Here is a 20945-nt window from a genome sequence, read left to right on the forward strand (position 1 = left end):
ATCTTTTTAACATGTGGTTCTGTAGGTAACACAGTAGTGACAGCTGCGGTTGTGGAGACCCAGAAAAACAACAAGCTGAAGACCACACTCAAATTGGACTTCAAGTTCGACTCAATGACGCTGGTCTTGTATAGTCCTAATGAGAATGTGGTAATTTATACACACACAAACACACACATTCAAGCCACGCACAAGTGATATGTGAACATATCAAATGAGGCTTATCTTGCTGTCACAGTCCAACACATTGTTTATGTCATAATGTAGATACAAATGATGGATTCACATGATGAGCAGCTGAAGTTGGCAGAGTTTACTCTGGGCACCATCTCCACCTCCCTCCACATGTTCTCCGACAGCTCCATGAAGGCCTCAGTTCGACTAGCTGCCTGCCTCCTTGATGACAAGAGACCCAGAATCAAGATGGTCACCCCAAGGTACTACAGGTGCACACACGCACACAGACAAATTTATATATTTATCGTTACAGATGCACACCTTGATGTACACACATTCAGATGTGCATCATCTATGCACATCCAGACAGAGATGTGTATTTTTGTACACCTGCCTATTCAACCATGAAAATTGGCAACACCCAAATTGATCCCACAATGGTAAAGACAAACCAGCAATATACAGTATGCTAGCTCAAATAACAATATGCCCGGCTTGATTGATGAAATATTCTCGTGGTCTGTCCTCAGATGCTGATGTAGCTTAGCTTAAGAGTGTGAGTGTGATCTTACTTAATGACTGGAAGATGTAAAAGTTGTAATAGTAAGAAAAGGATAGAGCTGTCCCGCCACGTATCATAATTATCATGTCTAAAAAACATCATGTAGAGCAAATGTTCTCTGCTGGAGGTGATTTTATAATAATCACCACTCATTCTCACCACCACTCTCTCAGTCCCTCTTTCATGTCAGCATTTGTCTCTGACTGTCTGTGACATTTTCTGTATACATATGTCTCACTTTGTCCTCTCCTTTACAACCCTCTTGTCAATAAACTTAACCCCCTTAAACTACGTCTTCTCCAGGATGATGGCAATGTGTCCTGGTGCAGAACAGAACACAATGGTGGAGGTAAACTACCGTCAAGGCCATGATGGCACCACTTTGGACACAGTGGTACAGGATGTGTACCTGTGTGCCAGCATGGACTTCCTGCTCACTGTGGCAGACATCTTCCTCAAAGCCACTCAGCATGGTCTTACTCAAGTGCCACAACCCAAGAGCAGTTCAGGAGCAGGAGATAAAAAGAACATGAACTCCTCTGTCACATCTAAGGAGTCAGGTGAGTTACCCAAATCAGCTTTTATTTAGTTAGATTACTTTTTTGTGTCTTTGGTAACACAGTGGGTCATATATACTTGTACATTGTACCCTGTTGTCTTCTGGCCTGAACTGATGTCTTCCTCTGATACTCTCTGCGACTGTCAGCTGCAGCTCCAGCCGTGGTGTCAAAGACAGAGATGAATGTTGTGGTGCGTAACCCAGAGATTGTGTTTGTGGCCGACCTGACGCGTGCTGATGCCCCGGCCCTGGTGATGACCACACAGTGTGAACTAGTGATGAAAAGCGGTGCAGAGGGATCACAGATGACTGCCAGTATCAAGGACCTCAAGGTTTGTATTGTTACTGTAAAGAAAATGATTAAGGAATTATAAAGTTAAATAGCATGCTTCAATAACCAATATAAAATTACTGTTGGTTGTTATTTTAGGTTGTGGCGTGTCCCTTCTTGAGAGAGAAGAGGAAAAACAACGTGACCACAGTGCTGCAACCTTGTCAGGTGTTCTTCCAGAGTACTCAAGAGTCCCCAACATCCCCTCAGGCTATGGAGGTCTCCATCAATGCTCTTACTCTGAAGGTAGTTCTTTAAATTATTATTACATGTTCCGACACCAGGAATTAAATCCATGAAATAAATGGGATCAACTTGATTGCCTTGTATACATGATGCAAATACAAAAAATGATGATCAGTCAACTGTTATCTCTTTACCCAGGTATCTCCAATCATCATCAACACAGTGATCACCATACAGTCAGCACTGACACCCACAGCAGAGACCCCCGTGGAGCTGGATAGTCCTGTTCCTGTGGACCTGTGGGAGAAACGGGGCTGGAAGGACCTCAAACTCTGGTTCCTAGAAGAGGATGGTGATGAAGAAACTGCGTCGCTGGCCCCGTTGATACCACAGGGAGAGTCACTACAGGTATTTAGCTGCATTGTGACTTATTGTGATACGTGATTGCAAGCTATGGTATCGTGCTAATTGTGATTTGTTTTGCAGTTTTTATTTTCTCAATTTTGGTCTCTTTTATATCACACATCATAGATTTCTTTTTAAGTGGCATTTTATTCTAATTGCATATAAAAGTTATTCCAGTTTGATACAGAAGAACATAATGTGTGAATTAATTGGCTATTCATTGCTGCAGGTGACCATCAAATCCATCTGTCTGACTCTGGAGGCTGGAGTGGGACACCGCACTATACCCATGCTTCTGGCCAAGTCCTCCTTCCATGGAGATGTGAAAAACTGGTCCACACTTATCAATCTACACAGCGAGCTCAACCTGGAGGTAACAGATGCAAGCTCTACATTTAATTGCTTAAGTTGATCTCAGAAACATTCATTGTAAAATAGCAATGGACAATGTTTGACTTTTGCGCTTGCTTTCTGTGTTTTTGATATTGTTGTTGTCTTTTTCTTTTGCCTTGTACTGGCTTTTGCCTTTAGGTTCACTATTACAATGAGATGATGGGAGTGTGGGAACCACTGCTCGAGCCCTTAGAAGATGATACAAGAGATGGTTTCAGACCGTGGACACTGGAACTGAAGGTACCCATGTATTGTTCATAAACACACACACACATACAGCATACACAGTTTACTTACAGATGTACTCACACTTCTTACTCTCCTCTACCCAGATGAAGAAGAAACCAATGAAGTACACAGGTTTGTCAGATGAAGTGGATTACAATGTCCCAGACTACAAGACAGTCATTGTCATCAGCAGTAAAGACCAGCTCAACATCACCCTCTCCAAATGTGGACTGGCCATGTTGGGTAACCTGGGCACGGTAAGAAAAGAGCTTTAATCATTTGACCGAGAAGTCTAAGGATGGGCAACTGTCTATAACATTCATGTTTTCACCCTTTCCAGGCATTTGCAGAGGCTGCTAAACAGACAGCTGAATCTTTCCAGAAGGATGAAGCTCCGTTTGTAGTGAAGAACCGCCTGGGCCTGCCGGTGTCAGTCCGCCACAGTGAGATGTTCTGTCCCATCGGCCAGCAGAGCACCAACCTCACTGTGACGCTGCAGGATGGGGAAACCCTCGGGATGGACTATTCAGCCACAACGGACTCTGACCAGTTTTCAGCCATGATCTCTTTGAGTGGAAAGGACTACTACATACAGCCTAGTAAGTCAACCTGCATTCACAATTATACTGTATATGCACATGAAAGTTAATCATTAGCTGTTGCAATATCATAATTACACATTACTGCCAACTGCCTACAGTATACTCAGTTTCTGTTTTTGAGTTGGTGTCTCTCATTAAACTAAATATGAATAGAAAGAAAGAAAGAAAGAAAGAAAACACTTTAAGTTGAGTGCGTATGAACTGCTCTTATCCCCCTTATACTCCAGCTCCAATGGGCCACACCTCAGCCAGTGTGATCCCCCTGATCAAGGTGGGCAGAGGAATGTACAGTGTAATGCACAAGGACTCAGGAGTCACTCGTTTCCTGGTCTGCCAGATTTACTCTGTAGAGGGCAGCAAGTACATCAAGATCCGCTCTCCTTTCCAGGTACTTCACTAATTATCCTGTACATGTTTTTTTTATACTTACGTTGATCTTATAAGTACAAACATATTTCTAAATATAAAGTGGATTGTATTAATATAAATTACATCCTCCATCCAGGATGCAGTAATCCTCTCGTCCTTTAAGCCAATTAGATATGTATTAATGTCAATTAGGATGATAAACAGAAGTCCCAAGAGGTTTTTTCTTGTACGTCTTCTATGTGTTAAAGATTAATTCTGAAATACAGGACAAGAATCTCTAAGTCCAAGTCTTTCTCTCATTTCATGCAGATCATCAATCATTTCTCAATCCCATTCAAAGTTTTTGAAGGAACAACATGTCTGGGTACATCTCTTCCTACTGAGGAGTTCTGTGTGCCTCTGGATTCATATAGGTGAGGACGAACGCATAAACACACATCTTTAGCAAAACATGGTACACACCTCCCTTCACCACATCTTCTCTCTGCTGCCCCCCTCAGGTCCGAGTTGAGCCTTCAGCCGATAACAGAGGATGACGCTGACAGTCAGGCTGAGCAGTTTGATTGCTCAGAGGGCTTCAGTTACGAGGACGTCAGCAAGCAGGAGCCCGAGACACACCTCCAGCAGACCTGTCGCCGCCGTGGAAATGAGGGTGGTGTGCTGATGGTCAACATCGTGCCAGTAAAAGATGCAGTGACATTCAAACACACCGGAGATGTTGGGGAGAACTTTGATGTGCCCTTTGTGTTGCACCTGTGGCCTTCGATTCTGCTTCGCAACCTCCTGCCTTACCCCATCTCCTACAAACTGAAGGTAGGGTGTGTCGGGTAATCTACTATGTCGTTGATTAAAAAGGAACATATGGATTTCAGCGCATTACAAAATACAAATTGCGAGTAGTTTAAGGCATTTTATTGCTGTATTCCAGTGTCAGTGGTTTTTGTTTACATTTGAGACTTGAGAGTTGAGAGCACTAAAATTTGCAGTGCCAAAAACCAAATTAATTTCACAGCATCCAAGTAAGCTTTTACCAAAGCTTGTATATGCAGACTGAGTGACAGAAAACAAGTCTAAGAAAATGCTTTGCATTGAGAAATGAAAATGGTCCATTATAATCCCTACACACTTTGAAAAATCTAAAGACATGCAAAGTGCAGAGTCCACAGGATGACGTATAAACTAAGGATCTTGCCAAACTCTGATAATCCAGATTCACTGTTGTACTCAGTGTCTCTCTCTACCTGCTGCTCAACAGGACAGTGGAGTCGCTTCCCCTGAGGCCACTCTGGACCCTGGCCACTCTGCCCAGCTTCACGCTGCAGTCATCAACCAATCAAAACTTGATCTCTGCCTACTGAAATACTTGGCTCAGGACTGGTCCTCTGAGTACAGGTTTGACCTGTTGATATTTTACTTTACATCATTCTTGTGTACTTGTTGTCTCCTTATTCTGAGTATATTGGTCATAAGTAACAACTAAGAAATCAACAGTTTTTATCCATTTTATCCATCTAAAAATAGATATATATCTATAAATCATCCTTATTATATAAATGAGAAATACAAACTTACACTCGCCCTCTGCAATTACATTTCTAATCGGAATAAACAAATTATTGTGTATTACAGTCTCAAAAGTGACCAGGAAGAAATCACCTTCATAGTGTTCCAGTCTCTAAGAGAGGACGACGAAGATGATGGTGAAGGGTCTGAGCGGAAGAGGGCTGAGCTGGACATTGCAGTGCATGTTAAATATGACAAGGGACAAACAGAGGTTGCTATCCATTCTCCATATTGGATGCTGAACAAGACAGGCAGGTTGCTGCAGTACAAGGCCGATGATATCCACCGTAAACACCCTCTGGATTATGACATGCCCCTGCTCTTCTCCTTCAAGCCCCGATACTTCCTGAAAAACAATAAGGTGAGACAGTTTATGATCTCTGGTATCACAATAAAATTAGCAAATTTGTAGAACCTGACCAACATATCAGTTGCCAGATATTATTGGCAGATATTGGCTTCTTACATCGGTATCGGTATATTCATTGTCAAGAGATTGTGATGCACCTAAAGATGCTTTGGATAATTTCTTATTATTAAATTCATCAGTGAAATTAACTGTTTCTATGATATCACTGAAGACAGTCAAGTTTATTGTTAAACTGTAAAATACCCTCCTACTGTTAAATATCTTTTATTTTATATAAATGTGATTCTGTTCCTCCCTCAGGTCCGTCTTTTGATCTCAGACAGTGATCTCTCTGATGATTTCTCCCTGGACACAGTTGGAAGCCATGGAGATGTCAAATGTAAAGGCCGATACAAAGATTACCTGGTGAGATTCCTCCAAAGAGTTTGATATTTAAACGTAAATTAATTCAGACGTACTCTCACTTTAAATGATTTTTTGTGTAACCAAAGCAGGTTTTGTTATTGTGGTTTTGTTCACTGTTATCCGTGTATTTGTGTGACATCTGTCTGATCTCAGGTTGGTGTGAAGATTGACGCGAGCAGTTTCAGTCTGACCCGCATCGTGAGTTTTGTGCCGTTTTACATGCTGGTCAACAGAACCAAGAACACAGTCTTCATATGTGAAGAGGGGCAAGACAACTGGACAGAGGCTCAGCCAGAACAGGTCAGAGCCAAAAAGCGGTTGCTTCCTTGCACATGCATCTTTTTTTCACCCAAATACTACTATTTTTACAACCAGTGAATTATACGTAAATGCTATAATCATACACCGTCATGGCAGCAACAAATGAATAGTCGATTTACCAGACAGTCTGATCTCTTGACTCTCACTAATATTATTTTTTGGAGATATTCACAGCTTTAACCTTCTGAAATTGTTAAAATGTTATAAATCAAATCAAGTCAGATTTTTTATGCTGTCAGAATCAGCAAGACACTATCTAACCTTTTTTTCAAATGCTGAATGATTAATTGTGTGCAATTTTCAGATGAAACCCTTACTGTGAAGTGTAAGAAAATGTTTTTGTTTGTTCCACATTTAGTCAGCCGTTCCCTTCTGGCCTGAGAACGACGCCAAACGGCTAAAGATCAAAGTAGAAGGCTGTTTATTGCCTCCTCAGACTATTGACTTCACGCGACAAGAAAAATGCTTATTGCTGCAACTGGACGACTCTGTAAGTAGACACACATACCAAGAAAAGTGTTTTATCTTCGTGTTAACTAGTTTATTTCACAACATGTACAATGAGCTTGTTTCTGTCTGTGATAAAAGTTCAGATATGTGTCGTCCTGATCAAATGTACTCACATCGGTTTCAGAGCATTGGAGAAACCCTTATACTATATTCCAGTGTGTAGACTGTGATTTGTTTCCTTCCTGCAGGTGGGTGGGATCATCGTAGACGTGAACCTGTCAGAACACTCAGCCATGATCCAATTCTCTGAGTACCACGACGGCGCCGCTCCATTCCTCATTATCAACCACACAAAAGACCAGATTCTGCAGTTCCACCAGAGGTGAGAGAACAGAACCGAGAGGGAAACCATTTAGGGTGGGGTGTATTTGCAAAAAGGCTGGGAATGCCAAGGAGAAAGGAGAGAACTGAAAATATTAAACATGACGGGGATGATGTGTGTCATGATAGTTCAACAGAGTAGTTAGGTAGGGGCCTCAATAAACTGAATGAGACGCAGGACAGATGGAGACAGGAAGTTGATGAGAAAAGGAATAAGATGTAGTTAAAGTATTTGCTGAGGATGGACTGGCACAACATGGACGTAAACAAACCGTTTGTTGGAAATATGTTATTTTCCATTCAGTAAGTTCAGTGTTAGTTGAACTCAGTGTAAATGTTGTCCGTGAATGTGCTTTCAAAGAGCTCAATCTGAATTATGTTGTGGAGATGCCACACTTGCCTTAAGATGGAGAAGTACACAAGTACACACGTTCATTCACCTTCTGTTTTGTATTTTAGGTATTCTGCTTATTTCTATAAGCTGTTTATTTTATGTGACTCGCTTTGTTAACAGCAGGTTTAAATTTAGCCAACAAAGTAGGATCTCTTCATGCACAACATTAACATCTGTTTCCATTGATTCATTGATATGGATTTTGCATATTTGTTGAATGACAATACTCTTTTCTCTTGTTGCAGCAGCCTTAAGCATTTCGATGATAACTAACAGTGTTTGTTTTTGCTGACAGCGACTTATGTTTTTGTGTTGTGGGTCATGCAGCGCCCGGACAGAATCCACGTGGGTGGCTGACGAGCTGCTCGACCTCTCCTTCTCAGTGGAGGAGGACAGGTAGAAAAATGTGAAAACTCTTCTGACACACTCTGAACTCAGGGAGAAAAGAGTTAGATCAAATGGAGATGGAAAAAAAAGACTCTGAAAGTGCTGCATTAATTTTGTTGCTGTCATTCTTTATGTAGGTGCCAAATAACATATCGAGGGGGAATAAATGAAGTTGAGTTGCCAGATTTCTCATATTGAGGATAATATAGGCTGTTATAACAATTTACGTATAGTGTGGGACCGTAGTGCCATTACTGTAATACAGTGAGCTAAACACATCCACTCAAGGTTGAGGACAGCAGTTGTCCTGAATTTTTTTTTTCACAAGAAGCAAATGTGAAGCAGTAAAAAACAATAGTGGACGACAAATTCAATTATAGTGATAATACATTTAAAAAAAAAAAAATAGATTTCATAAAAGTGACAAAAGCTCAACAGTGTAGTGTGCAATTGAGAGTAGTAACATGAAAACTGGTTAAAACAAAGTAGCTTTCTATTTTAGTATATATAAATACACTTAGGGCTCACGGGAGTAAAAGTAAAAGAGTTGAATACATGTAGAATACACAGTTATTTACAATGTGTTATGAGCAACACATTAGCATTTGGTACTTTAGTTTGTTTAACAGTTATCTTTATTGAGGAAGGAAGTTGTGGATGACACCTGGTGGAAAAAATCAAGTACAGCATGAAATCACAAAAAAGATCCAAATGTTTTTCAGTTCACAGTTTGAGGCTGGCAGGAGGGCAGAAACACAGAAATGATGCAGCAGGGAAAAATGAATGAATGAAATGAAAACAGTCACTTCAGTGTGACAGCACACTTGAATTCAGAGTGTGTTCAGATCAAGAGTGCAGGTAAAGATAAGTAGAAGACGACTGATTCAGCTCTGATTCTGGTTTGTCTGTGTAATCTGCTCCGTACTCTTACCAATGAGAAATAAGTAATGTACAGGCACTGACAGAAACTCTATCATATGATATCATTATATCATATTGTGTTGTACTCATTGTGCCATATATCATGAGCCACTTATATATTTAAAAACTTTGTCACTCCATTTTCCTAAATTATTTATTTATAACGGACCAACTATATTTACCTCTTATTGATCTGCTGGAAATGAACACTGATCTAAAATGTTTCAGGACCCTTTCAGTACAGTAAAAGGAGCAGGTTAGACATTCAAACCAATGTACTCATTTATTACTATTTTCCTTTGATCTATTATCAAGTGTTAAATCATCTTTACTTGTAGAAACACTAGTTTTGAATGCTGCTGACTGGATGGGATTCTGCCGGTGGAATCACACCTCCTGCTTCTTCCAGTCGTTCTGTTGCATTGTATCCTCTTGTTTTTCATCTCCATCCGTAGATTATGGCTTCTTTCATTTTCTTGTGTCCGCTTTGTCTCGTCCGAATCGAGATCGGTATCAAAGTGAATATGCATATCTCAAAGTTAACTCTCAGGGAGAGATATTGGGGGAAATGTTGGTGTTTGTTGTCGTTCTGTCATATTTCTGTCTGTTTATAGGAACTGTTTGTGTCAAACAGGTACTTTGGATTGGATGCTTGTCATGGCGGTACATTCTTGGTGGCTGGGCTCTGTTATATCGTCCTCTGTTTTACTGTTACACTGTACAGCCGTCTGTCATTATCCGCTTCCTGTCATCTCAAATCTGTCGAATACTACTTCTTGTCTTTTAGTAGTGCTAAGTGATTTTTCTGATACATACAGTATGTGTGTGTTTGGTTGGGTTTCATGTGTCTGCAGCTCACAGAAGGAGGCAGAGCAGGAGGAGCTGGAGGCTGGGAAAGCTGTGCACTACGCCTGGACTGAACCTACTGGGTCCCGAGAGCTTTGCTGGAAATGTGGTGCTTACAATGGGAAGCTGAAGAGTGAGGAGGTACTGTACTGTACCAGAGACACACCTTAACTTCTCACCTTTTCAAGAGTAACTTTGTATTTCTAGCTGATAGCAGGAATTAGTCTGCTTTTAGCATTGAAACAAATACAGCTAAATTTGTTACACATAGACTGTGTAGATATCTCACTCAGAACTTTTACTTTGCTCAAGTAACACAGATGTTCTTCATTAATGAAGCCCTGAAGTAAACAAACAAAACACACTGTGTTTTCAATTAAAATCTGTGATAGTAATGAGCTAATGTACTAAATAAAGTAACATAATATAATGATATATAGTCTCACTTTTTAAAGTATAGTTATACATTTTTAGGAGAGGCCAATCTTTTAAATGCCAATTGTTAACAACTGTGTTTCATTCATCAATTCTTATAGTAAATAGTAGTCTTTTGCGTGTAATGATATTAAATGTTGACACATTTGAACCTTTATTGAGTTTAAGATAAAAACACAATTGTTAGATGAAATAATGAGTTGTTTATTCAAACAGTATGTGTGTTTGTCTGTTCTGCGTCTTCAGGACTTGCGGGCGGACATGAACAATGAGGGAAAACTGTTTGTGATCTCCTTTTATGAAGGTAAAGTTCAAGGAGCTTCACATTCAATGCCCAGATCATGTAAATGCATTTGTAATTTTATTGTTCACAGTCTTATATTCACTTGAGATGATCGTCACAATTGCGAGTTCATTGTTAGTGCAAGAGTGTTGTCATGTGCCAAGAACTCAATGGCTACGACTGTCAAAAAACAACACAAAAAGACAAAAAGGTGCTATGTTGATCACAGATGAGATAAATAAGGAATCACTGAATCGCTACCAGTTGAAGAGACACAGTGCTGTAACTGATCCAGACTTCTGGGGGGAAGGGATACCAATAAGTTTTCTCTGGAGATAAATAAAGTCTTCAATCTGTATGATTTGGATTTCTTGTTGATCCAAAGGTCTCCAGCGTGTTGTGCTGTTCACTCAGGAGCAGCGTATCTACAAGCTGCTCTGTGAGAGCGAGAAGGCGCAGTTGGCTGAACAGGAAATAATCCTGTCACTACAGAACATGGGGGTGTCTCTCATCAACAACAGCAGCAGTCAGGAGGTCTCGTTTATTGGGATTACAAGGTAGATCACCAGCAACATACACATGTGCACACATCTACACGTGAAGTAAAAAGCACAAAAACTGGCCACGCTCGAGCTTTGTGACATGAACATGTCACGAATATGGCTCAATATTGTGTGTAAATTACAAGTCAACCTACTGTTGTGAACACTAGAACTAGATCTTAATTTTATACAGCCGAAATTAAGTTATTGTGCTGCTGAATATGTTTTCTCTATAATAAGTGCTGTGTTAAATGTTTGCGACTGTAGGATAACAAAGAAGCAACAACTTTTTACCTATAAATCATGTCGTCTTTCAAACATTATACTGCAGTGAAATTGATTTTTGCATGATGTTTGCCCACTCCTGATTAATCCTGCAGCTACTACAACATATCATGATTTTACATCCCATGTGTTTCTCTTTTCTTGTCACAGCTCTGATGTGGTGTGGGAATTAAAGCCGAAGAAGAAGAGTCGATGGAAGACTATGAGCACTAAAGACGCTGAGATGCTGGAGGACAAATTTAAAGAGTACACCGAATCTGGACCAGTGGACAACGCCCTTGTCGACCTGGAGAACAACATGCAGGTTTGAGACTAAATACTGTTGATTCACCTTTCTTGATTTTAACTAGTAATAAGGTATTAATCAAATTTGAAAATGGCACAAATGAAGCTGTATTTCATAACCAATGTAGGCTGTATTCTTGAATTTAAAAAGTTTCTGCTCCAAGTGGTTTATTGATTGTTGATTGATTGATTGATTGATTGATTGATTGATTGTGTGGTGTTTGTAATTGTCTTCCAGGTGTGCTTTACTCCCAATGGCTTGGACATGCGGATGCTTCAGCCGTGTGATGCTCCTCTCAGGAGGCACTTCCTGCCTGGGGTAAAGGTTGAGTACAGCGTCTCACCCCGACAGAGCGCCTACCGTGTCCAAATCCACCGCATTCAGGTGAAAAGAAGTTGAAAAAAAAAAAACACAACACCTTCCTTCTAGTGGAAAAATATCAGTCTAGTAGCAACAGTCCTTAGTTGCTTTTTTCATGTCACATGCCTCTTTTTCCTCCCACAGATCCAGAATCAGCTGCCAGGAGCCATCTTCCCCTACGTTTTTTACCCCGTAAAACTGCCAAAATCTATCACCATGGACGCAGGTCTGTGCATGTCCTGTATAATTTAGCATCATGTGCTGTCAGTATGCAATAAATCAGACTGCAATATGGTTTTATTTGAATTTTTCTACAGAACCCAAACCACTGACTGATATCAGCATTGTCACCAGAACAGCAGGGCACTCTGATATCTCTCGCATCAAGTAAGTGATTCTTTCTTTTTGTGATGTACTGTACTGTATTTTCGTTCTGTTAATTGATTTTTCCTGCCTTCAGTAGGCAGGAGTCATACTTCAGTTCTGATTCTGATCTGTCCTCTACAATCCAACTGAAAACCAGTTGTGTTAAAAATTGCTTTTTATTTTAGCCACGTTCTGGCCTCCATTTTCTGCTCTCCTCAGTTTTGCTCCCAAACGCTGATGGGAATGTCTTGTCTGCCTCAGGTACTTCAAGGTGTTGATTCAAGAGATGGATCTGAAGCTCGATCTGGGCTTCCTGTACGCCATCCTGGACCTGTTCACACCTGAGAATGCCAGCATCATGAGCTCAGAACAGGAGGTCAGACAAGCACATATTGAAACGCAGCTTACGATGCATCAATATAATCTTTATCTACTTGAAGTGTCATTGAGATCCAGTCTGACATTAATGCTTCTGCATATTTGTGCCCGACTTACTCTTCTAGGTGGAACTGTTTGAGAAGGACATGGAGTATATGATGGCAGAACTAAACAATGTCTCTGCTGCTGACAACTCTCCTATCAGCCTGTATGAGTACTTCCACATCTCCCCCATCAAGGTTTGTACAGAAATAAGATGATAAACAAATATTAAGCAGCAGTCTTCTTAATTTAGTTGAAACAAAACAAGCATGAACAGCATCAAAATCTGTTCACAAGACACATTAAATCGCACGTGTCTGTTTTTGTTTTTGCAGCTGCACCTGAGTTTCTCTCTGAGTACCGGAGGAGAAGACGGCCTGAAAGAGAAGAGAGACACAGAGCTCATTCCTGTCCAGTCCCTCAACCTGCTGCTGAAGAGCATCGGTGCAACACTCACTGATGTGCAGGACGTTGTCTTCAAGTACGAACACATGCGAAGGCCCAAACAGGCAACACATAAATCGCAATCGGCAGCATTCATTCATGTTTGTGTGACTTAACTGATTCTGTCATTTTTTTCAGACTGGCCTTCTTTGAGTTGACCTTCCAGTTTTGTACCACTCAGCAGCTACAGTGGGAGGTCATCAGACATTATTCCAAGCAGGTAACACACATGGACACGTGCACAATGACACTGCAGAAGTGGCCAGTAAAGTATTTTTCATGTTTCATCCATTCATGAATGAAAAAAAAAGCAGAATTATACCAAAACCAATCAGGTACTGGCTACAAGTCGACTTACCAGCGTCTGCATGTGCATATTTCAGGCTATCAAACAGATGTATGTGCTGGTGCTCGGCCTGGACGTACTTGGAAATCCTTTTGGACTGATCAGAGGACTGTCAGAGGGGGTGGAGGCTTTCTTTTATGAGCCTTATCAGGTAGGAATGGAGTACTCAATTTAGGGTGAATATTGAATATGTAAGATTTGTATTTTGGGAAAATATCAGCATTAGGTTTATGTTGATATCAACATCAGTGTGGCTGCTTAAAGCCCTGATAGTGCAGTCAGTGTCTTTATGTTTTCTTTGTGTTTGTGTGACTGTTATCTGTGGTTTTCCAGGGAGCCATCCAGGGGCCTGAGGAGTTTGTTGAAGGAATGGCTCTTGGGGTGAAGGCTCTGGTGGGAGGAGCTGTAGGTAAGCACACGGCGGAAATGATATCTCTTCACACGTGAGAAACCTGAATCTGATTGCTGTGGTGTATAGATACATACACTTGTAGCAGTCCAATTTGACTTGCTATTTTTCTTTCTTTGGCCTGATTTTCCCTCATGACTAATCACAGGGGATTCAGAGCACCTGTGCCCTATTTGGGCCCTGTTTTGTTTCTGGGCTGCACACATCTTTAGTGAGGAAACTTTGTTTTTTTGGGAACCCTTTAAAACCCAGGCCCCTTTACAGCTTCAGTTTACTATTTTATTTCCCTGGGGCCTGTAGAAGAGGTTTATTATACCCAAAAGAGGCATTTTTTTTATTATATCCAAAGGAGGCATTTGTTCATGTATGGGTTTATTGTCCTAGTAGTGGACATTGGGCATTCCCCTAGTTATGTTTTTTGTTTATATTTTTGTATAGGTTGGGCTGGTCTGCAGGCAATTTACAGCCAGTACTGCCACACACTTAGTTCCGGCTTTTCTTGGGTTTTATTTGAATTTTCTGTGTAAACATTTTTTACATTCAGAACTGTGTTATTCATTCATATGTGAGACCTAAAATCTCTCCCTCCACATTAGGTATGGGACAACGTTTCATGTCCCATAAAAACAATCAATCTTAAATACGGTAATCAGAAAATCATAAGGTCCCCCTGCATAGATAAAGGATGAATAAATGGTGAGAACCTCATTCCCCTGTTGTTCTTTAGTTTGAAATCTATAATATTTCCACAGATTACAATTTGTTGCTGTTTGTCACTTGTTGCTGCTGTAATGCACTGTAATGTGTTGTGCTTTTTAGATTAAGTTGCCTTGTCATGGGAACAGAAGATGAACAGAGGCCTAAAAACAGTTTTTCCCACAAACACTTAAATATATAGACATATTTTAAAAAGTAACTATAAAGGCTCTTATCTGCCTTCCAGGGGGAATAGCAGGTGCAGCCTCCAGGATCACAGGTGCCATGGCAAAGGGTGTTGCTGCCATAACGATGGACGAGGAATACCAGCAGAAGAGACGAGAGACTATGAACAAACAACCCAGCGGTCTGAGAGAGGGGCTGACCAGGGGTGGAAAGGGATTAGTGTCTGTATGTACTCACGCTTGTGTTCAAGTGTAAGAATGCAAAGCAATGACCTAAATTAAATTGTCTGCAGCTTCTTGGTAATATTCTTGTGTTTTGCCTTTGTCAGGGATTTGTCAGTGGGATCACAGGGATTGTTACCAAACCTATCAAAGGTATGTTGAATTGGACCATAAAATCATTCTGATGATTAGTGCTGACATTTAGTATGTGCTTGTACTGATACAGCTAATAATGTAACTATTTAATTGTGTGTCCAGCCTCGTGGTGATGTCTGATGTGTTATTTTGCAGGAGCCCAGAAGGAGGGTGCAGCAGGCTTTTTTAAAGGTGTTGGCAAAGGTCTGGTTGGCGCAGTAGCCAGACCTACAGGAGGCATTATTGACATGGCCAGTAGTACTTTTCAAGGGATCAAGAGGTATGTGATCACATGGACGTGCTGCAGTGTTGATGCGATTACCACATCAGTGTATGTACGGATGAGAAATGTTTATGTTGAAGGTGTACGCTCAATGTCTAGCCTCAAAACAGTTAGTTTTTTGCTTTTTGCCAGTTTACTTTCTTTAAAATCTTCATGAAAAATACAAATTCCACTAAAATCCCCCAAAAAACAGGTGTGTCTCATTCAACCAGTATAAGACGACGTTTTGCCATTGATTTCGAGTCAATCGGACAAACGACCTGGGAGCTATTGGAAAAATCAGCCGATGTTTTCATGAAAATTGTGACTTTTCTTTAAAATATTCATGGAAAATAAAAATTCCACTTGGCAAATCAGTACACAAATAAGGTAACAAGTAAGGTTTGTCTTGTGTCATTTTTAGGGCAGCGGAGACTTCACAAGATATTGAATCCCTCCGTCCTCCACGCTTCATCCACGAGGATGGTGTCATACGACCATATAAGGAGAAGGAAGGCCTCGGCAGTCAGATGCTCCAGGTAGGACAAAAATCTCTGCATTATCAACTCAGTGACGGTTGATATTTTTCAGTTAACTAAGTTCAGGGATAATGCGACTGAACCTCCTTGCAGTGAGTTACATGATTCACCCATTATGCACTTTTTGCCACCGTTTGTTGGTTGAGCTTTGTGTTAACGTGTGTTTGAGCGCAGGAAAACCTCTTTATTTTCACCATCCTCCCTTCAGTCTGCTTTATTTTGATCATCATTAAGCTTTTCATGTTTCAGCAATTTTATAGGCCTTTCCTGTTTATAGATCCTTCGAAAAAAGTAGCTCAATTATCAGTGATTCAGTCAGGAGATAAAGGGCAACACATTTACAGCCTGAGTAGAGAGAAATGTAAGAGCACCCACAATGCCAAAGAAAAGATGTTTGCTGAGACATTTAGTAAATATGAATGTTTTCACTCACTCAGTGGTTTATGTATTTTACTGCAGCAGTAATTCTGTGCAGTGTAGCTACCTCATGTTGGTAGGCTAAGCTACATCTGCATGCAAATGAGTTCTTCAAGGTTTTACACACACTGTTGATTAGCACCTTACCCTTGACGTTCATAGATTTAAGTGTAGCTGTTTCAGTTCTGCTTCATTTAAGCTTTAAACTGTGGGTCACTTTTTCTGTGATGATGTTATCTAGCTGTCGAGCTGGATGGAGTGGGTTGACGTTTCTGCCCATGAGTCTCAGGTCAGAGCTCCATCATTTGGCTAGACTATAGTAAAGATGTCCTGTGTAGGATTCCCCCCTATAATTTAGGTGACAAATTAAAGTGTCTTAATTACTGTAGGTGTTGAGTCGTAGCTTCAGTGCTCATTGAAGTGATGAACACCACTCGTCCAAAAGATATTCCCTTGTGGGAATCTTCCAGGTCTGGTCGAGGGCTTGTGATTGCGAAGGTCATAGCGTTTGCTCCACATCATTTTCATTCTCATCAAACCCTACAGTGACCTCTCGTGCTCTGCGCTGAAGCATCTGACGTCATCATGTTTCTCCCCTGTTTTATTCAGGCTTTACCTTTAATTTGTCACCCAACCTTGTCAGCAGCTTTAGACCTCGGCTACTGTAGGTTTGTGTTTGTAGTGTTAGTGAACGATGGCAAGAATTATACAAATACACATCACAGTGGATGCCACATTTCATGCTTGTGTTTTATGTTTCTGCTGTAGCTTGTTAAATAGGATTCAAATACATTGTGATTGAATTTAGTTGAATTTATATTTTGGGTTTAAATGTAACAAATTGAAGTAAATTGAATTGATCAATACAACAGAATGAAAAACATATTTTTAGGTCCACCAGTGCGCTTTATGGAGGAAATAGCTCAAAAAATTAGAAAATAGTTCATTTAGTGCACCAAAAGATAAATATAGGCATTCATTAATTTATAAGAATTGACATAGATTGAAATCTGTGTTTAATTTGCTTCTGTATTCAAGTAGCTCTCTGTTACTTTGCCTATTTATTCACTTTCTCATTCGTTGTAGCAATTCATTTATTTTTCAAAATCTATTTATGTATGTACGTATTTATCTATGTATTATCCTGCAAAATTCAAAGGGAAAATAATAAATACATTTTAAAATAGATAAATGAAAACATTAAATGGGAAAGTAAATGAATAGGGGAGATAATGCAATAAATAAATCCATAATCAAAACAGAAATATCAATTATGGCACATTTTATGAATTAATGGCCGGGTAGTTTAGAGATTTGAAGGACCGAGTTGTTGTAACTGTGAGGAAACTAGATAAAAAGATATTTTGCTGATGCAGTCAGAGAAACATAAACTTTTACTCCCTTGACTAAAACTCAAACCATCACTGACTTCACTCCACACAACACGTTGAGCCTCTCAGGGGTAGAAACAGGCTCTCTGGTTCTCTCTCTGCTCTGACCTTGACTCTTCTCTCTTGTCATGTCCACAGAGGAGGTTGGCCTACATTGAATGGAGTAGAAGGGGCTCAGAGGATGAGGGTGATGAGGAAAAGTGACACCTGTAGTGTAGCGTCGGTGTTCTGTTTGTAGTCTGTGTTGGAGCCTCACGTCTGTTAGTTAGGAGTTAACTCACTTTTGAAGGATTCAGCATACAAAAGAAAGGCGTCTGAGTAGTTTAAGAAATGTGTTTTTATGTATTTCAATAACTTAATGTGTTTTTTTCTTTATTTTGTGAGTGTCTTACTTTATTTTTTTTAACTTCATCACTCCTGTGTTAGACTTTACTCTTTCTTTCATCATTTTTCTCGCCACAAAAGAAATATTTCTTCTCATTAAATAGATTTTCATTCATTGTTGAAAAATCCTCATATTCATTAAGCTCTTTTGTTTGATTTATCATTCTGTCATTCACTGCCACTATTCCCTGTCCTCTTGTTCTCAATAAAATATCTACATCTAATCGTCTCTCTGCCATCGTGTTTGTTTCATCCCATCTTTCCTCACCTCCCACAACATTTTCCAGTTTCATCGGAGTGAAGTGTAAAATGCTTTTCAATTGAAATTGTCATGAAACATCTGAGCATTCATTTTGGTTTTTAGTCTTGTTTGTTTAAATATTCACCCACTGTGTCTCTCCCCTCAGAAAATTGAGAATGGACGTTTTGCCAAGTACAGATACTTTGCTCATGCCAAGGTCAATGAGTCTGACTTCCTGATGATCACCAAGAGGTGAGTGTTGGAGACGAGCAGCGCGTTTTGTTTTCCTATCATGTTCTCAAACACTCCTGCATACCTGAACTGAGTGTATCCCAGATCTAACCCTCGTCGTGTGGTTTTCTTTTCCAGGGGAATATTTTTTGTGACCAAAGGCACATTTGGCCAGCTGACCTGTGAATGGCAGTATCTGTTTGAAGAGTTCACCAAGGAGCCGATGATTGTAGAGAACCGCCGACTTCGCATCGAGGCCAAGGTACGAGAAATCTTTCATTTATAATCCAGATCAGAAGATACCTTCAGAAGACTGTTTTTAAATAATTAATTTAGCAGATCATTGCACTAAATGTTCTGTCTTGTGTGCTGCAGGAGAGAGTAAAGTCGGTCTTCCATGCCAAGGAGTTTGGGAAGATCATAAACTTCAGAACTCCTGAGATAGCCAAGGTAAGTTGACGATTCAGACTAAAAGATGTTCCTGTTTTAAATGCTTTATATTCTGAGGTGTCTAAGAAATGCCCGACTGTTATCTGCTTTGTGTACGGTATAATTAAAGTGCTTCTGCATGTCATCCATCCTGCAGTTAATAACTTTAACTTTAACTTTCTGTTTTATTTTCAGTGGGTTCTTGCCAAATTGGAGGATGCAAGAGAGAGTTTACCTAAATACTAACTCAACAAGAAGAGTGAGAAATGATAAACATGTGAAAATTTTAAAAAACAAGAAGAAGAAAACACACACAGTCTGTGTGTCAGTGCCTTTGTTCTCTACTGCATGCTCCATTTGTTTACCTCCGTGTGTGAGTAGTGGTGCAAACACACAAACGATGCTGTATGTTGACTGTTAATTTGTGTCGGGGGTGAAAGACTGAGTGAGCAGTGTGTATGTGTGCATGCCAACTGATTTTCTCTAAATGGACAGCTCACTTACATTCATTTACCACAGAAACTCTGAATACATTTAACCAATCTTTGTCTCTTGCACACACTGTATAATAGATTTTATCATAGTTTATTTCGTTGCTTCGCACAATCTGCTTGCGTCTGAAATGCTGCTGAAAATGGAGGGTTTTCACTTTTCTAGGCCTTTAGTTTTCCGCACTTTTCCGTCACTAACTTCATTCAGTTTCAGTCTCACTGAACATAATTCAAGCTGTGTTTTGCTGTAGAAGCTACCCTGTTAGCAGTACGAGAAATGGTAGAAAACAGCTTGAATAACACCGAGGCCAAATCAACCGTAATTGTTGTAGCACATTTCATGTTGTACAGTGTTAATTTTACCAGGTGTTGTAAAAGGGAAACTAATTTAAAATTTTGAGTATGGCTTTATAACACATGTAACTCAAAAGATGTCGTCTTACTTTTACTCTCTTACTTAATTCTTCCTCTTTTTTTAATACGTTGCTGCAGTTGAAGACTGTCAGTGTGTGATTTAGAGAGGCATGCTATTTTTATACTACACTTATCAATCTGCTGTATATTGATCTAAAATAATATACTATCTGTATATATCCACACTCACACAATAGTCCATTGTGTTAAGGTGTTACAGATTGTAATTTTGTGATTTTTATGTTTTTATACCACATGTATGCAATGCCAACTGTGTTAATGAGTCATGCAGAGAAAAGTATATTTAATAGAAACGAATGCTAATTATCATAAGCCGCTGGTAACTCTGAAATGCTTTTTAAAGGTTTGCTTTTGGATTGTGGTGCATCGCAGTTTAATGCTACTAAATAGTTCTGTTGCCAGTTAATGTTTGTCGTTTGTCGTTTTTGGGGAGCAAAATGTACACTGGAGTGGCATCAAGTTTTGTTTCTTTTCCTGCTCTTTCCAAAAAAATAAAATATGTGTATTAAATTTCAGCGTCATCATCCTTCTTTCGTTGTACCCAGAAGATCCCACCCACACAAACTGCACTCTGCATTAAGTAACTAGAATTGTTTATTCAAAATCACCATACATAAACTTTGCATTTCTCATGAGAAGAAACAGTTGAGTTGGATTTGTCTTAAAGCACAATGTGGATTATTTTCATCTAAAACAAACTCAGTGTGCTGAGTAAATAAGGCACTTGCAGGCGGGAGAAGACAGGGCTCAGTGTTAAAAGCAAAAGGGGAAAAAGAAATGTTCTACTCTATTAAATAACAAAAAAGTCTTACAAACAGCTTGTGCATGAGCAGAAATAGTTGAAGGTTCACATTATTTCTG

The 20945-nt window shown here is 39.9% G+C and overlaps 1 protein-coding gene across 3 annotated transcripts in view; it reads left to right on the plus strand.

Annotated features, from left to right (window-relative positions):
* vps13a (vacuolar protein sorting 13 homolog A) overlaps window positions 1-20599 on the plus strand; it is a 35328-nt gene extending 14729 nt beyond the window's left edge. Inside the window, exons 36-76 of one of the 3 annotated variants that reach the window (XM_084358958.1) lie at window positions 26-150; window positions 268-437; window positions 1043-1299; window positions 1446-1630; window positions 1729-1875; window positions 2014-2223; window positions 2450-2593; window positions 2752-2853; window positions 2946-3098; window positions 3182-3440; window positions 3671-3831; window positions 4122-4225; window positions 4313-4625; window positions 5068-5204; window positions 5442-5736; window positions 6046-6150; window positions 6304-6450; window positions 6830-6961; window positions 7170-7303; window positions 8024-8092; window positions 9859-9991; window positions 10532-10589; window positions 10954-11125; window positions 11546-11699; window positions 11919-12065; window positions 12186-12267; window positions 12359-12428; window positions 12669-12783; window positions 12911-13024; window positions 13163-13308; window positions 13410-13491; window positions 13655-13768; window positions 13951-14026; window positions 14970-15133; window positions 15237-15282; window positions 15421-15544; window positions 15951-16065; window positions 18665-18750; window positions 18868-18991; window positions 19105-19179; window positions 19354-20599. In XM_084358958.1, the coding sequence (XP_084215084.1) occupies window positions 26-150; window positions 268-437; window positions 1043-1299; window positions 1446-1630; window positions 1729-1875; window positions 2014-2223; window positions 2450-2593; window positions 2752-2853; window positions 2946-3098; window positions 3182-3440; window positions 3671-3831; window positions 4122-4225; window positions 4313-4625; window positions 5068-5204; window positions 5442-5736; window positions 6046-6150; window positions 6304-6450; window positions 6830-6961; window positions 7170-7303; window positions 8024-8092; window positions 9859-9991; window positions 10532-10589; window positions 10954-11125; window positions 11546-11699; window positions 11919-12065; window positions 12186-12267; window positions 12359-12428; window positions 12669-12783; window positions 12911-13024; window positions 13163-13308; window positions 13410-13491; window positions 13655-13768; window positions 13951-14026; window positions 14970-15133; window positions 15237-15282; window positions 15421-15544; window positions 15951-16065; window positions 18665-18750; window positions 18868-18991; window positions 19105-19179; window positions 19354-19404 (5597 nt within the window). In that variant the 3' untranslated portion in view covers window positions 19405-20599. Of the gene's footprint in view, window positions 1-25; window positions 151-267; window positions 438-1042; window positions 1300-1445; window positions 1631-1728; window positions 1876-2013; window positions 2224-2449; window positions 2594-2751; window positions 2854-2945; window positions 3099-3181; window positions 3441-3670; window positions 3832-4121; window positions 4226-4312; window positions 4626-5067; window positions 5205-5441; window positions 5737-6045; window positions 6151-6303; window positions 6451-6829; window positions 6962-7169; window positions 7304-8023; window positions 8093-9858; window positions 9992-10531; window positions 10590-10953; window positions 11126-11545; window positions 11700-11918; window positions 12066-12185; window positions 12268-12358; window positions 12429-12668; window positions 12784-12910; window positions 13025-13162; window positions 13309-13409; window positions 13492-13654; window positions 13769-13950; window positions 14027-14969; window positions 15134-15236; window positions 15283-15420; window positions 15545-15950; window positions 16066-18011; window positions 18623-18664; window positions 18751-18867; window positions 18992-19104; window positions 19180-19353 lie in introns of those variants that run through there. The other 2 variants (XM_084358959.1, XM_084358960.1) reach the window with 2 other exon arrangements.
* Window positions 20600-20945: the final 346 nt, after the last annotated feature.

Source organism: Pagrus pagrus (genome assembly GCF_965226575.1).
Source record: "Pagrus pagrus genome assembly, chromosome: 8".
In the NCBI taxonomy this organism is placed as follows: Eukaryota; Metazoa; Chordata; class Actinopteri; order Spariformes; family Sparidae; genus Pagrus; species Pagrus pagrus.